Consider the following 17,851-nt stretch of genomic DNA (forward strand, 5'->3'; position numbering starts at 1 on the left):
CCAACAAAGGTAGGTAAGGGTGATGAATTTTCGTGCTTCAAATACCCATTGACTGTCCTCGTTGTTACCACAATATACTAAATGCAACAGGGAAAAAAATGATGTGCCGACATGGGTATATTTGGAGCCAAATATCTTTTTTCCTTAGTAACTTGAGGAAGATGCCATTCATGCTCCTACAACCCTAATTATTTACTACAAGTACATAGTGGTCAAAGATGTATGGATGAGATTGTCTAAAAACATTTTTAATTCTAATAAAAAGCAGTGTTCTCTCCACCCCCTGGGGGAGCACCAGCTGGCACACTTCAGTAACCACTCTTTCAGGTTTCATTTTTGGGTGGTTACTGAAAAGTTGCATCACTATACACGGGCATTGGACATGGGGCATACTACAAAACCATGGAAAACGGGACTTAGGAGTTGTGAGGCCATTAGAAAGTTGGAACAAAGTATAAGGGGGGGGTAGAAAGCTAATGTATAATATATGTATATGGGCTGCTAGTTCAAAGTGTAGCTCTAGTGAAAGCTCCTGGAAACAGCTACATAATTGCTGGGTTTCAGTAGTGGTGGCATAAAAATCTATTTTATGTCCATTTAAATTTACCAGAGTATCAATATTGTGTATATGATAATGGTTCATTGACGGGTCTGCTTTTCACCTGTGTGCTTCAAGAAAAATTAATGTGTCTTTTTTTAGCAAAGCTTTTTGCTGAACTATCATCACATTCTGCATAAATCCACTTCTTGAAGCACCATGCTCCATACAATCATCACAAATACATGATGCAAATCACCTGGACACATTCCTATAGTTCCAAAATACACAGGATAATCTATGTCAACACAAACCAAAAGATGTAAACAAGTAAAGATGGTATTTTGCCTTACATATCTCTGGAAATGTAACAGAGCTTACAATACCTTGTCTGCAGCCTCTATTACTATTACATCTACACGGTCCTACAGCACATTTAGACTGTGAAGAATTGATGGTCCTTGATAAACAGTCTCCATTGTAAACCCCACAGGAGGAGCAGAGCCACGCTAGTTGGCATTAGACCAGATAAGAAGTCAAACCAGCTGTAATCTCATTTAGACCTGAGCTGATCCCCCTTGTCCTTTCATTCTGCAGGATCAAAGCAATACCACTGTGGATGTTGCTGTATCTATGTGGCACTCATCCCACAAATAACCCCCAGAGCCTGTCTACACATAATCTTCCCAGAGCCAGAAAATCAATGAATTTATCTTTATTCTGATGGGCTACAGTACATAGTACAGTACAGAACTACAAGCATACTCAGGTATGGCTTACACAGGGCCTAGCTGTCATTTATTTTCAAATCCATAACAGTCATCTTCAGACGCAAAATGGGGACTGCAAACAAGTATCACCAAGAGATCAATTTTTGTTTCAGATTAAATTAAAGCAAAATACAGACATTACCAAACAAGTTAGTAACTTATAAATAAAAGTCAATTGTCTCATAAAATACAAAAAGGAACAGTTCTATACAGTAAATAAAATAAAAAAAAAAAAATAGGACAGAGTGTCCGATCCTAAAACTTAACTGGATCCTAATATCTCTGTGCAAACAGTGCATTTGAAGCTAACCCCAGGCTATATATCTAATATGCACACATACATGCCTATACCCTGTGAGAAAAAAAAAATCAATACATTCTTATCACCAGCTTCTACTCTAGCAACATTTCAGCTACTCTGCATCCCCTCTGCCCATATTCGTGCCAAAAGAATGGCAAGATCACCTACTGCAATATGGAAACCAAGTAAGTATAATGTTAAATCAGGCTTAATAAATCACAGGTAACAACAATACAAGAAGTTTGAGAGTAAACCTGTACCTTGCCAGCTGTTGCAGCCTGTGACTCTTGGTCTCTAGGGTCTAACTCGGTGGGGGACCAACAGACCGCAAGTTCAACCTAATTCAAACAACAAAGCTTAGGCTCCATACAGATCCAACTATCAATCCTAACCTGGCAGAGTCATTCTTGCACAAGTGACCAAACTACATCTCCAGCAACTGCCAGCAGTACATGTGTTCCAGTAACAGATACAGCCATACCAATGAGAAACATGCTGATAGAAGCACGCTAATTATTTCAGCCATGTCTAATAAGCTGGGAACTGGACCAGTCAGGCAATCCATGAAAAGAGAAAAACCTCCAGCCTAGAAACTGTATAAAAGGCTAATTCATTGGTAAAAAAAAACCTCTTTCACTTTAATAATATTCTTATGTGAAATAAAAGCATTAACCTCAAAATGTGTACCAGCTGGGTATAACCAACAGAAAAATTCTAAATTTGAACTTGAAATGTAAAAGTAATGTAAGGCTACAAAAGGTGCCAGTGAATTTGTAATATGACTTTATTGGAAAAGCATTTAAATATTACAAATAATTATATATCTGTACCTAAAGGTATGGGGAAAAATGCAGGATAAATTGTCCTTTCTACTTTTGTTTCATACAGTCAATAAAGAGCAAAAGCACTGGGTTATCATTGTCCTAATTCTTTTAATATTTGCCAGACCCTGCTCTATGAGATCAGAACAATGCTACAGGAACACAGAAAATTGTATAATTAAGCTTTAATTGTTTTGTGAAGCTTGCATTAATCACAAAGTTTCAGTACCAGGCATGGAATTATAATAATTCCGTAAAACAAATTTAAACTAGCTAAGTAGGTCAGAACTGCTAACATGCAACTCAGGACCTCTGGGAATTCATCTGTTAATGGCTATTTATGTGCAAATGAGCACCCTCTAACCCTCCAAAATCCTGTGTAGCTGAAGGGCATTGCTGTTAGCCAGCAGCACAGTTTAACATATAAAGACACTGATGAAGTTATTTTATTGAAAATATATTTTTACTCCTTTTTTTTGAGCAGCTCTAAACAAAATAATACAGAACTCCAGAGCTGTCAACCAATCGCTGAAAACAGAAAGCCCTCTGTAGTAAGGTATAAGCTGCCATTTCTGTAAAATGGCCACCATACTCATGGGATTCACCCAAGTTATAGGTTATGCCACATGCAAAAGGGGATTTGGGTATTAGAATCCTTTGCAGATATGTTTACACATTATTATATGATAAAAGATGACATTTAAATAGATGGACTGTGTCTTTCCCTATTTAAATGCTTAGAAAGCGAACCAGGTGTTAGGGATAAATATCAGTGGCCAAAATATTACTTAAGAACAGCCATTGGTGGAATTAGTTTTTTCTTTCAACTCATATAGTAATTAGTTCACCAAACTTACAAAACAATAAAAAAAAAAAAAAACTGGCAAACCTAAGAGTGACATAATTATTTTTTAGTAAAAGGATTGTTAAATGAGAAATGTTACCACTGTGAACAATTACAAAGAAAGATGGGCAATAGAATATTTGTAACATTAAAAGCTTCGATATGCCTGGACAAAAGGTCACCAGAATACTCTTTAAACATATTCTTCATTCTTTTTGAATTGTATGGGCAAACTTCTTGCTCCCATTAGCTTCTTTGGCAGCACTCGGTCTTGGACGCAACTCCAGAACACTACACATGAAGCTATGTTTGTGTGTGTATTGTTTGTGTCTATGTGTATTGTTACTTAATATGTGCAACTGAACCATGAAAAATGACCTCCTTTGTGTAGATCACACAAACTGGGCAGGATATCAGTAGTCTGATCTTCCAGTTTAAAGACATTACATGTTTGTCCGCATTCCATTTTTCTTAAATATAATCCTTGCCATTAAACTTAAATAACTTATTTTCAGTATTATTGGTATTTTAAGTACTTCTAACAAACATGAAAATCTACATGATTTCCAAGCCTTTTAGGAACGTGTTCTATAAACAAGGAAAACAAGAGTGGAGTATTTTGGAAAATTAGAAGACTTCTCGGAAGTTAGACTGACATAGATGAAGCTCCCAACATTCTCTACACCAAGTTCATGCTTTTCTGGTCTTATGAACACAGATGACAAGCATTCTTCTGATTCTGTCGATTCCCCCTTTGAAAGAGGATCCATGTTTGTTTGAACAGCATATCATATCAATTTCTATTTACACAAATAAACCTATAACATTTTTTGTCAATAAACTACTGATATCAAACATCTGAAAATCCCCGCAGAAGACAGCACTTGGGAAGTAACTGGGACTCTTTGATAAATCGGTGTTTGATTTGTTACTTTCCGTGCCAGAGCAGCTGGGGTTTTACAGCTTTGGACCCGGAAGTGGCCAACACAGAATGATTTCAGGTTCCCTCACCAGAGCAGACTGATGAACACTGGACCATGTTAGGCATATTATTTTCAATGACATGATTTGCAGGACACAACATTTTCAGAAAAAGGATTAAAAATAAACAGACCTGATAAAGGTATTCAGGTATCATAGTGGATTTCCCCCTATAAAAAATAAACACTAGTTCCCAGACTAATACAGTGATTTTATGAGTTTCTGGATCACTGATCTGGATCAAGCTTTCAGGTTACAGTGTTCCGACTTTTTAATCTGTATGGCGTGCCAAGTCAGCAATTCAAAGTAGTGCTACCAAATATAATCATGTTATTTATTGGTATTTTCAGAGTTTAGCAATAGCAGCCTCTGTATTTCTTTAGGGGGAGATTTCCTGTAAGACACATACTTTAATATATTTCCATTTTCTAATCAGACTGGGTGCCCATTTATGATAACTAAAGCTTATATATTCCCTACTATGGGAAAGATTCTTTCAAATCCAAAAGCTTTGGGTCATTTTTACTTGTATCCAAATTCTACTTGTGGTTTCCAATTTCTATGGCTGGAAAAGGTCTTTAATGATACAACCTTCAGGATGCATACACAAAGTTGCACTTTAAAACCTCAGACATCCAATAGGTGGCTTTACCTACAAAGCTGGCCCTCAAGACAACCTGCACTTTTAATACTGTTAACCTGCAATGAAATGTATATATCAATAATGTCCCCCCATCAGCATGTGATTGAAGTATACTTACTTTTACCCTAATACCAGTGATATCCCATGCTTTACTCCAGCTGGAACTGCACATGCATTGTTTTAGAAACTTACTGAACAGTACATCTTCATTGGCTTCTATGGTGGATACCACTCATTAGCCAGCATTGAGGGCAATAAAGCACAGCTGTACTATGCCCCATGACTAGCATTCATTTTAATGCATGTGCAGGGCCAAGAAGTTACATTTCGGTATATTTTCACTCTTTTCCCATTTTCTTCTGATCATAAACAAATTAGAATTTGATGGCATACAAGACTGCAAATCATGTTGCAAAATCTCCTTAATAATTCCTTTTAAATGGCATCTCACATGTGAAAGACGGGTGCATTTATCTGCTGGATGGTTCCACATGCTCCAAGAACTTCAGTTCTTGGTTTACCCTGAAAAGACTAACACAAACACACTTCTTCTCTTCCAAGAGAAAATATAACAGACAGAAAAATGTCAATATTATCAAGGATGTATGCTGGCAGCCTGCTGAGGCCCTGCGTAAGTTTATACTTAGCAAATCTTCAGTGTAGTCTGTTACAGTTCTGCCTCTGGCCTCAATTAACCCTGATTGCTAAAGATTAAACTGGTCTTCTGGCAATGAGAACAGCTTCCACTGGTGTGATAAGACATTGTGCATAGTTCCCAAACATCCACTCTGTTCAGATATTTGACATTACTACGCATTATATATTTTCCAACACTTTGCCTTTTTGAAGCTTTTGTCTCTGCCCCATGAAACAGTACTTTTATATGTTGTGCTATATATATATATATATATATATATATATATATATATATATATATAGCTGCACCTGACTATATTTGAAACTTAATCTAAATTAAGTAGCTCACTGGTTAGCATTATCTTTCTTTCTCTGCAACCCTGGGTCCTAGGTGCCAAACCTGGCCCGGAAGAAGTTTGAATATTCTCCCTGCTTTCCTATGGGTTACATCTTAGTACTACAGTTTCCTTCCTTAGTATGTAATTGAGAGCAGGGAAGGGTTAAACTCGCCCCCTTTTGCCATTTGCACCCACTAAGGAGATTTCTCATCACTTCCTGTCCTAATGACACAACAGAAGACAGGAGGAAATCTCTCCAGAACAAATAAAATGTTTGCCTTGACATACACTTTAATTCTGACAGCAATGCTACTGGCAAAACAATCATCATCAAGGCAAACCCTAGAGTACAGGATCCCGCAGAAACTAACAATATTTAAGAATTGACATACTTGCAAGGCAAACGGCAAGCTAAGACGTTCTTAAGATTCCTTATGTATTGAGAAATAAAGGCAGCGGATAGGGAAAGTGATCAATAAATTTATTGACACTTTGCTCTTCACAAAAGGAAAGTTAATTCTGAGTGAGAATGATCTGACAGCTGGACACATAAGAGTTCCCCGCAGACTTAGTGAAGTGGTTGTTTCTATATGGAGTATGGACAATAGTAGAAGTATTATATAACAATAAGTATAATAAGTATTACTCACTCAAGGTGGTGGACAAGAAGCTGCCATGTGGCTATGACTGCTACCAGGGGCCAACACCATTTGCACAGCAAGGTCCCCAGTCCCCTTTGACAATTAATTGATGTCTTGGTATTAGCCATGTGACTAATGTATGGGACCTATAAAACATCTCTACAAGCTTTGTGAAATTTTGCTTTACTCCCTCTTTATACCACAATTTTAATAACAATACACTACCATATATAAAAAAATAAACTATTTTTACTTCTTAATAGAAAAACTTTTTAAGATTTTAAAAAAAGAGCAAAGAACTTAAAGTTCTTTACATGCCTTTGCAGCATACAATTTGATAGCATATGGTCTAAAGACTAAACTGGCACACAGATGCAGACGTATACAAAAGTCATCATTACTATTCCTGTTTTAGTAAAATCTGTTAACCAAAACTGCAGTCGTTAAAAGTGATGAAATAAATATAGTAGAGTGCAATGTTACAGGGCTAATTGCTTTCATCACACAGCGGTACGTTATTAAGAAGGACTTAAAACATGGTGAAGCACCTCTCTATCAAATGAGCCAGCCAGAAGCAGACAAGACTATGTCAATGGCTGCTCTGCACTGCCGAGTAGTTAGCAGCCGGCTTTAGACTACTGTCATTATAAAAGCAAGATGACACTGTTCTCTAATCCAGCCAAAGCTGATAAGTACCATCAACCTGTCACTTCCTACACTTCAAAATTCTTCCATCTCGGCTTCAAAGAGTTTTTTACATTTCGATTTCTTTTGCTGGCAGCTTCTCATTCTCCCACTGTGCTCTAATGCAGCATTTGCACACCAGGGTGACTCCCCACCTGAATAGCAGGTCATCCCCTGCTCACTGAGCTCATCTGTGGCCCATGTGCTAGGCAATTTAGATCCAATCAGCCCTTATTTAGTTCAAGAGTAATGAGCAGCATAGTGACACAGAGTTAAGCCTGACCCTCAGGACACTGCTCATCAAGCAGTAAAACTGTGACAAAATCATTCATCTTCCACCCGCTGGCAAGAAATAATACTCACATTCTCTGTATTACTTTTCAAGATACAAAAAAAAATGCTCCTGAATTTTCATGATGTGAGACATTAATTTGCAGAGAGCTGAATTCCCTTAAACCCCCTACTGCTATGTGCTCACCAGGGGAAATAGGCCCTAGGAGACAGAAATGGAATAAAGAAAATTGCTCCAGCTTTCTTTTCATTTTAAATAAGCCTTGTATCTGACACACTGAAAACACAGGGAAATACCAAAGAAATTAGAATCTTGTCATTTAGAAGCAGGGATATCACAGGTTAAACTTAGGGGAAAGGAAAAAAACTGCATGAATATGTATAGTACAAGAAATAAATTAAAATACACATACAGAACACATGTAAATGGTGGCTTTAACAGGAACCTAGAATAATGTTATTCCGGAGTGAAATTCCTTTTATCACCTTGAAGCATTTAGTTGGTTGCCAGTGCAGATAAAATACTTTGAGGGAAAATATGTCATTACAATGAAGCATATGGGTGTATGAAGAGAAAAGCAAACACAATGGTGTTAAAGCAGTAGACAGGGAAAGGGCGCTGCTTTAATTACCCTATGACCCCAGAAACATCTATCCTCCCATGTGTTTTCACTCTCGGGGATGCCTGTTTCAGACTGTATGCCTTTCAAACTTTCCCTAAGCAGCAGACGAGCCAAATGTGCAGAAAACAGAACATATTAGTGGTGTGTGTGTGTGTGTGTGTCATTGTTTCACTGCCACCAAACACCAACTCTCATATGTCAGCAATGTTCACATTAAATGCTCAATGTGATGCATTGCAGACAGTTTTTATTTCACACTGCTGGAGCCCAAAGGCCAATGTACAAATTTCATCAGATAACCTAATATTGTGAAATTGATGGTCCTCTCAAAATATACAAATGAACACTTTAATGTGCAGGTCTTAAAAAACAAAACAAAAAAACCCACTCCTTTACTTCTGCAAATCCCTCTGGACCCACAATTCAGTCCAGCGTTGTCCTGGTTTCCTGCTCCTCTCCTGGGCGCCACCATCTTCTTCCGTCGTCACGGCACAGGGGGCAGATCAGGTGACATATGTGGCTGTATTTGTACAAAAGAAAGCGCCGATCTCACTGCGCATGCTTGGAGAGGCTTAGCCACATTTTTATTTTGAACAGAAGGATTATCTACCCTTTTGTATAAAGTATCAATTGTGATGAGTGCATTTTAAAATTAAATCCTAGGTTTATATTCTTGATTTACGCTGCCTGAATTTATTGAAAAATTCTGTTTTCAGTGGCTTTATTCTGTGGTAAAGCAGCTGAAAAGGGGATAGAAAAGGCAGGTCAGTACCCAGGACAGGAATGATGAATATTGAACCTTAGAACACACTAAATAAAAAAAGACAGAACTGTACAGAAAAAAAAAAATCTAGGTATCTAATAAAGCTGGTCAGGGTATCGGTGATCCACACCAACAGAGCACATTTACAGGTCTTTTCACAATACAGCCAAGCAAGAAACTAGAATGCAAGCACAAGCAAGCTGTCTTTTTTATAAAGCGTTTCTAGGCAAAATATATTTTCCACTCCCATTCCTTACTGCCACCTGTCCTATAGACTTTCTTACATTGTTAGGTAAAGAATACTCACCTAAAGCCACAGCCTAGGTCACTAGACAGATTAGTTTCAACTGTGGGAGAACAGCTGACCCAGTGCCACTTTTCTGCCTGCACCCACATCAATGCTCTTCAGTAACCCCACAGCCTCTTTCTCCACATTCTCACAACAGACAGCCAATACCAAGTGTTCACTTAACATGAGCAGCGGCGTGGACACCCAAAGATGGACCTTGTGTGATATAAGCTAAGGAAGTGAGAAGTCCCAGTACTTGACCAAGCGTAACTTCGACTTTAGGGGATTAAAAGGGGTGTTTAGATTTTTTTTTTTGAAGCAGGTTAATTTGCCCCAAGATCCACTTTAAAACAAAAATTACTTTAAAAAGGACATCTCAAATCACTAGATTTAGAAGGTTTTATTTTTATTTTTAGGAGAGAAAGCACCCTAGCGAACACTTCCACTAATAATACCATACTTGTGCAATGAATGGGCATTGTAGCCATGGACATATTACAGCATTAAGAACTTATAAAAAAGTCACATACCTTAGCCTGGAAACGGCTGTCTGCAGAAAATGGAGCACTGCACTCAGTTCTGACTCTCGACAGGCTGGTAGGAACATGCTGAAACCGTAATTCAGTAGTTTTTCCTCAGAAAGTTGCAAAAAATTGCTTGTTTCGAAAACTTCTTGGACTCCATCTACATAAGAAGAAAGTAGGGACCAATGTGTATGCTTCTGGCCATAGTCACCCTTTGATACCAAGAACTCCTTTGCAGTTTCACGGAAACTATTGGAGAGTTTTTCTGCTAGAACAGCAATATCCATATTTTTTTCCACATAAATAAGAATAAAAGCAAAGTGTCCTCTCCAAACAAGGGTTTTCTGAGAAGAACTGAGCATGCTGGGTATAAGGAAATGTAAAAGATCCAAGACCCTGCTAGTAACATCTTCAGTTTCTGCCAATGTGGCCAGTAAGAGAAACAGGGTGAAGAAGTTCTGTAGGCCAACCTCCGAGAGTTCCTGCATCTTCTTCTGGTGAAATTTGGAATAGATTCTGTCAAGGTAAAAGGGAATATTAGCATGGTTAATATACAATCTCACAATATTTTATTATGCAGATGACAAATACAGAAAATATGTTGAATACAAAATCTGACAAGATGAATATATGACTGAAGTGTATATGTTCTAGTAGTAGGTGCCTACACTTCAAAATAGATCAATGATTCAATGTGCGTTTGTTTTCTGTTGTGTGACAAAGGATAAACTCTCCACAGAACAGATATATACGAAGCTGTTGATAGAGGGATATTTTATTGTTATATTTAAGTATCCTAAAGCACATACAAGTTTCGGTCTTCTACAATTCAGTTATACACAACAATCCAAAAAATAAAACTGGAGCCTAATCTGCTTATATTTACTTTCATGTGTCCCTCATTTTCCTCCTCATCACCATGCTAAGATAATGTTTAACCAAAACTCTTTCTTTCTTAACACACCTTGTTTTGGACCCAGGGACATCATTGCTAAGTCTCTCTACTTTTGGATGAAAGGCAGGCAGGCAGGCAGGCAGACCATGGCTCGTGCCAACAAGGTGCTATACATAGCTTCCCAAATATAGCCATTTATCTCGGTATGCCTCACAAGAGCCCTCAGCCTACATTAAAGTAGATGCCTAGCTCCTGGGAGGAACTGTGCAAAAATCAAAATGTCTTAATGGTTGGATATCAAAACTGAAGGATTGGGAGTTCATAAACTACATTAAGACGTAGACTGACCTTACAAAATGCCTTTGTGATGAGTCCTCCATGATTAAAATAATGAAAGCAAATAAAAGGAGTGGGCCAGGAAAAGACTGGGAAGGAAAAAGTTAGATGATGCTAATCATCCTTAAGCCTGGAAATGAGCAAGGTTGTATTTTACATGCTGCAGCTTTTAATGAACTGCGTGCACAGTTTAGAATTCTATGGGGACAGAGTTCAAAATCTAAACAAATGTAATCATAAAACAAGCAATGCTTCTAATAGATAAATATATTTTAAGGTGAAAATATAAAAATCTGTAAATGTACATCAATAAGCATTTCTAAGCGCTATAGGGTATAAACAACAGCAAAATAATTCCGTGGTCTAGCAAACTTTATTAAGCACAGTACAAGAATCTCAGTGTGGTAGTAAAGCAGGCACTTTAGACCATACAGACCTTCCTTTAATTTGCTTCCATGGATGTATCCCACTGCTTTGCTTGGCTTTTTTCATCAGGCATGCTATGATCCGTAGGAAAATGAGGTAGCTGTTATCAGACTTATACAGGTCAGGACTATGTTCATCAGCACAGCAGGTTTTCACCATTTCCAGCATGGAAAAGGGGGTTTTACTGACAGTTGCCAGAGATTTTAATCCAAGCCAGGAGATATTAAAAAGACTGTTCTAAAGCAGGGAAAACAAATAAAACAATGAATCTTAGAATGCAGGTGAAAGCTCACATTTAGAAAAAAAAAAGTGGCAGACCCATTTTTAGCCTCCCGTGTTAATCACTAGATCCCTGCATCCTGCTGTTCCAGCTCTTCAGCAATAAAAAAAATTGTGATCATCACAGTTTGGGTCAGCAAACTCAAATGCAGGATGAAACATTCCTCCTGAAACTTTACCCCTACTGGAATTTTGCAACTGACTGCATTGGTGGAAAACTATTTAGAGATCTTTTAGTAATTACAGTGTACCCAATGTGGACTTTATTAGTGGATTAAATGTGGTAAATCCAGGGGCATTGCGTGTCTTTCATCTTTTTTCTTTAGTAAGCAGCCACATCCAGTACCACAGTACAAAAGCCCCTCTCCTAGCACCAAGCAGAATAGGACCCTGCTTGCTGTGGGTAAACATTGATATTTCTATATTGGAAACCTGTGCGGATTATTTTTTTTAATTTAGATTAGTCATTCAGTATAAAACATGTAGGATCAAATAATAAATTAGGTAATAATTTAGATTTAAGTTAGATAATTTGTAGAAAAACATTTTATGAAATACAAAATTATTTGATATTGGTCATACAGTATTTTAGACCAGCCTTTTAAACATGCCTAACACACAAACATAAAAAGTTGATGCAAATGCTTTATTTAAAGTTTCACATTTTGGTTCCCGAGTGGTATACATTTTTTTTTCTACAATGCAAAACTTACCAAGTTTTTGCTGTAATAATCCCATAGAATAGTAGCTGCAGTAAGGTTTGCTTCCCAAAGGTCACATAATGACAAGCAGCATTGCAAATACATACGGAGCTGGTCCTCCAAGATTCCAGCCTTATAGGAACACACAAGGCATGAAGCAAATAAAATAATTATCTATTTAATTTGTGTGTAGCATATACAGTATTTAAAGGAAGGCACACATACAACATATATAGAATAAATACAATCAGGTAAAAGAATAGTGCTTGTGAGTTAATTTTTCAAATTACAATCAACTTTTAAGGTCACAGGTTAATGGTATTCATCATCCTAGTGAAATGTATCTGACTATACAACACCATAAAAGGAAACTAGAACTAAGAACGGTTGATAAGATACCAATGCCAACCACTTCTAAACAAGTGATCCCTGACTTTAAATGCTTTAAGTATCAGAACCAACAAACTGCATTTAGAAATATTCCTAGACCCTGCCATCTGGGGAACTGGCCTCAAATCCCTTGTCTAGTTTCCTAGGTCACCTATAGCTACTGCTTCCTAGGGTGGAAACTTTCAGATATTTGCTTGTGTTTAGTTTAATTGCAAAAATGAACTGGTTATGTTTAAGACACAGACATCCTTGTGTGCTGTTCAATATTTTATGTGGGTCAGTACAATAAAAGCTTCCAATATAATACTAAAGGCCACAAGGGCACAATGACAGACAGATCACTCTACACTTGAAATATGCAAAGTACTAGTGGAAAACAAGAAAATAGCATAAATTAAAAAGCAAAAGAGAGCGAGGACATGGTTACACAGGAAGACCAAACGTTCCCTGGGCCCAAGCAATGCACCAGATTGCATTTAGGATAAGTGACAGTCTTTTTCACTGAAAGATTAACAACATAGAAAACTGGCCCTTAAGTTCTAGTAAAAAACAGAATCTATTATTCTAAACGTAAACCTAAATCAACATGAAAAGGTATAGCCATACTTCATAAACACACATTCAATTTTTATCAAATTAGGAAACACTGCCTTAATGAAAATATGAAGCTGGACAAAAGTCTAAAACTATCTAATAATTGTTCCATAGCAACTCAAGAAGCATTCATAATTATAATCACAAGTTAATGCTCACAAGAACAAAAGTATGCCGACCAGCAACTGCCCTTACCTGAACATCAATTGATCTTTTGAGCAATTCTTCCACAAATTTCCAATTTGAAGGAATTGAAATCTGCAAAAAAAAATAAATATATAAAAAAGATTGACAATTCAATATTAATGCTCACAAGAACAAAAGTATGCCGACCAGCAACTGCCCTTACCTGAACATCAATTGATCTTTTGAGCAATTCTTCCACAAATTTCCAATTTGAAGGAATTGAAATCTGCAAAAAAAAATAAATATATAAAAAAGATTGACAATTCAATAATCAAGCAATTGCTTTCTCATTTTCGACTTATATACAACGCAAAGAGACATTATGTATTTAAACTTACACGCTCTTCTGGATTCCCATTCCGATCAAGTTGATACAGTGGCGAAAGGTGCGCAACAATCCACCAACAGAGGCCCAAGGTATCTTTACATTTTACTACATTACAGATGTAATGTACATCAGTACCACCAGGACCTTGAAAAAGCTTTCGCAACATAGTACTAAGCAAACCCCAAAAGCCCTGAAATACAAAAAAAAAAAATGTAAAAGTCTTTCATCCACTAGAGAATAGACGAATAGAAAAAAAGATTCCCAATGTATACGATGGTCATGACCAGTACTCTTTATTTGCATACTTTACCCAGTAGAAGCAATTAGCACAGAAGCCATAGGAAAAGCACTACAGACAAAAAACTAGCATTAAACATACTCAAATAATGAGGTCCTTAAATTTATGTTTTATTAAAACTTGTAAAAAAGAAAAAACTGTAAAATCTTACCTCCAATGAAGAGCCTTTGCTTCTATGGTCAACAAGTTGGATAATTAAAACCCACATCTCTTTGATGCACATACAAGGATAGATTTGACTAACAAAGGCTTCAGATGGGCGTACCTGGATAAAAATCAGTGAAAAATCTTATTGACATAAAGTGCTTACATACTAAAAGATATTTTATCAAAATAATAGCACAGTGTGGCATAGTAGAATATAAAAGAGTAAAGTACCTTTGAATACTTTCCTGCTGCAAGTGCAATGAGACCGTAAATTAGGTTTTCACAATGCTCCTCAAACAAACTCACATTTGTCAGGTTTTTGCCAAAAAGATTTATGAACTGATGAGCATACACAATATGACCTTGGAAATATTAAAAACAAATATTAGATCATTCACAATGGTCCATCCACACTCAAGGGTGTGAGAGAAGAAGAAAGGAGCACCATATGGCACAGGACCAAGTATCTTTTAGATTACTCCTAAACAAGTATTATATCCCACCAATTAACTCTTTCACATCTTAGTTTTGTTTCTGCTTTCATTATTTCTATTTTTACTACTGACCTGTTTGTTTCTATTTTAATTAATTTTGTAGTAAATATTTATATGTTTTAAAAGTAAATGATTTACTCCAATGAAATACGAAAAACAAACAGAACAGTGGTAAAGATCTCCAAACTAACATATGTGGAGGTTCAATGGTTGGCACTCTTGTCACTGCAGTGCTAGGTCTCAGGTTTGAATCTTGGCCAGGACACTACCTTAATAAAATCTTCATGTTCAACCCTCGTCTGCATGGGTTTCTTCCAGACACTCCCAAATCCCAAAACCATGCAGTTAGGTTTTTGGTTCAACCGCAGAATTGGCCTTTGACTGTGTGAATGAAATATGACTATGGTAAGGATTACCCTTGGACAGATAGTAAGACCCATAGATATTAGATTTGTAAAGCACTGCTTAACATGTCGGAACTATATAAATACAAGATAATAATAGTAAACAATCAAACAACTGGAAAGGGCTCCCATTCAATGGAGGCTTTTACAAGCTGTTTATGAAAGCTTCCATTGAAAACTATGGGGGCTTTTAAAAGCGTTTTTAGCAAGACTTTGGAATTTTGGAAGCCCCCTTTATTAAGGAGACTCCCAGATCTCCACCACCCCACCCTGGGTAATGAGTACAGGGGTACATAAAACTCCTTACTCATTCCCTGAAAGGGTTAAAATATGTGTAAAAAAAAAAAAAAATAGGACGAGGCTTTAATGTTCAAGTATTTTAATAAATGTATGTATGAATGTGGGTTTGTGTAACTAAACTTTTTTTTTCAGGTTATCCCAATGATAGGATGATTCCCAGGGCTGCAATCATGACATTAGCACAGCCATGGTACTCCTCCTGACAGTGAGGGATCCCTGGGCACGAAGGGTTAAATGAGGACAAGGCTCTCTATTCACCCCTAGTGCTCTGTGATTGGCTGAGGTTTTCCATTTTGCAGCCATTCAGCACTAGAATTGAATGGGGAGACTTGTGCCCATTCATCTCTAATGCTCTGTGATTGGCTGAGAAATAGAAAAAACCCTAATGACAGCTCAAGCATCATCAGGATTTCCCTTTCCTCAGCCATTAAGGGAGCGGAGCAATCAGCGGAGCTCTGCTATGCTATGCTTACAGCTCCACTCCCCCGAATACTCCCGCAGCCCTAGAGGAGCTGTGACATGTTCTGTATCTGTGTTCTGTATCTGTAACACATACTACAGTTCCTCTAGGGCTGCGGGAGTAATATATATCTATTTGTATTAACTTAGTTAATAAAAATTTATTGCCAAATAAACAAGTCCATAGGAGAAAAGTAAACATTTCTCTGGTCCAGTGGGTAATACGTGTGAAAGCGGAACTGATTAAACATTTACACATAACACTAAAAACTTACCGAAGTCAAAAGACAGCGGCTGATTTAAGCTTTCAAGGGCATTTATTTTTTGCCTAAACAAAAATAAGATGGAACAGATATGAGAACATAATACTGTATGGTTTATAATTAAAAGTGTAAATAAATGCATTGAGGGACCAAAAGACAAAATTAAAACAAAAGACAGTATGTTTTAGAGTTTATAAAATTTGACACCAAGTAAAACTAAAAAATATCCTTTGATAGTAGAACAGACTTGTACAGGCAGGGTGTTAAATTTGAAAACTATGTCATAAAGGTGAATTTCTCTGTAACAGAGGAACAGTCTGTTTTACTAAGAGACAACCAACTACTAAGCGTCCAAAAACGTGGGATGCTTCATATTCACCTATGTGAACAATTACTATTTCGGAATAAGCACTGATCAATGTGATTTGTTTTCTTGTACTTTCACCTGAGTAATCCAAACAGAAGCTCCGTTGACTCCACAAGAGCAGTTTCGGTTACCCACTGGAAGCCAAAGATCTCTATGGTGTCCGTTTCATAATCAGTTGGAGAAGGATCAAGCTTCAGCAAAAGCCTGCAAGAACAAGAATTCCATTTTACAGATGCATACATCCAACATCACAAGCCTATTCTCATAGTAGGGCTGTAATGTCACAGCAAAAATCCAAACTGCAAATATGAATTTTAGAAGCAGACATCAACAACATATGATTTATATGTATTAAGACATCACTTTATTTTAAAGGTGAATTTCGGGGGAAAAAGAACTGGTAAGTGCTTGTTTTGCCTGGGGGTGATAAAGAAGGAGGACTTGTTCATCACTTTATAAGACTGGTCCCCAGCAGATTCTTGGGAAGCTGAACTACCTGGCCAGTCATCCCATAGAAAGCAGGCCCAGCAATCATGTATTGTACAAAGAATACCAAGGGTCTGCCCATATTCCAATCTCTATATCTAGCTTACCCTGGATAACGTGATCACTTAACCCCCACAGTGGGGTGGGGGATCTACTACAGGAAAAAGGAAGCATTCCTTTAAGTTCAGCTTTAAATTTACAAATTTTTGCAAATTTTAAAAACCCTATTTATTTAGCACCAACATATTAATGACAGACAGATACAAAAAATGACACAAGAAGAGGAGAGGACCCTGCCCCTAAGAGCTTACAATCTAGAGGGGGATGTAGCACACGATAGGAGGGGAGGTATGGATTGGTGAGCGAGTATTGAGGATTTGAGATACAGAAGACAGGTAAGCAAAGAGGCAGGTCACACTGGCTGCCTATATATGTAATATTTGTATCTTTCATGATTGTTTCAGATAAACTGATGAGCAATGTACACACAGCACTGTTCTCCAATTGTATAGACATTGTAATTTGTGGATCCATCAATGAACAACATCATCAGGTAACTGCTGTACACGTCAGATTCTCGCTCCAGATGAATGGTTGCGCTCATCTTGGGTGAGAATATTAATAATCGTCTGACATAGCCTTAGATGAACTATTAAAATAACTGAAAAATAGTTTTTTTTTTTTTTCTTTTTTTGATTTGAGAATAAAAATCTTCCCACACAGAACATTTGACATATTTAAAATCCTGTCCTATCTAAAAAGCCCTAACAGCCAAATCTGTAATAGGAGAATGTAAACACTTGACCCCGCC

General features: G+C 37.2%; 1 protein-coding gene across 2 annotated transcripts in view; it reads right to left on the minus strand.

The window, feature by feature from the left end:
- Positions 1 to 14,629, minus strand: part of MMS22L (MMS22 like, DNA repair protein) — a gene marked incomplete at its 5' end in the record, with an annotated part of 31,058 nt that extends 16,429 nt beyond the window's left edge. The window contains 7 exon segments of one of the 2 annotated variants that reach the window (XM_072408671.1): positions 9,694 to 10,203; positions 11,355 to 11,581; positions 12,337 to 12,456; positions 13,504 to 13,566; positions 13,833 to 14,012; positions 14,272 to 14,385; positions 14,499 to 14,629. In XM_072408671.1, coding sequence (XP_072264772.1) covers positions 9,694 to 10,203; positions 11,355 to 11,581; positions 12,337 to 12,456; positions 13,504 to 13,566; positions 13,833 to 14,012; positions 14,272 to 14,385; positions 14,499 to 14,629 — 1,345 coding nt within the window. 2 annotated transcript variants of the gene reach the window in all.
- Positions 14,630 to 17,851: the final 3,222 nt, after the last annotated feature.

Source organism: Pyxicephalus adspersus, chromosome 4, assembly GCF_032062135.1.
Source record: "Pyxicephalus adspersus chromosome 4, UCB_Pads_2.0, whole genome shotgun sequence".
NCBI lineage: Eukaryota > Metazoa > Chordata > Amphibia > Anura > Pyxicephalidae > Pyxicephalus > Pyxicephalus adspersus.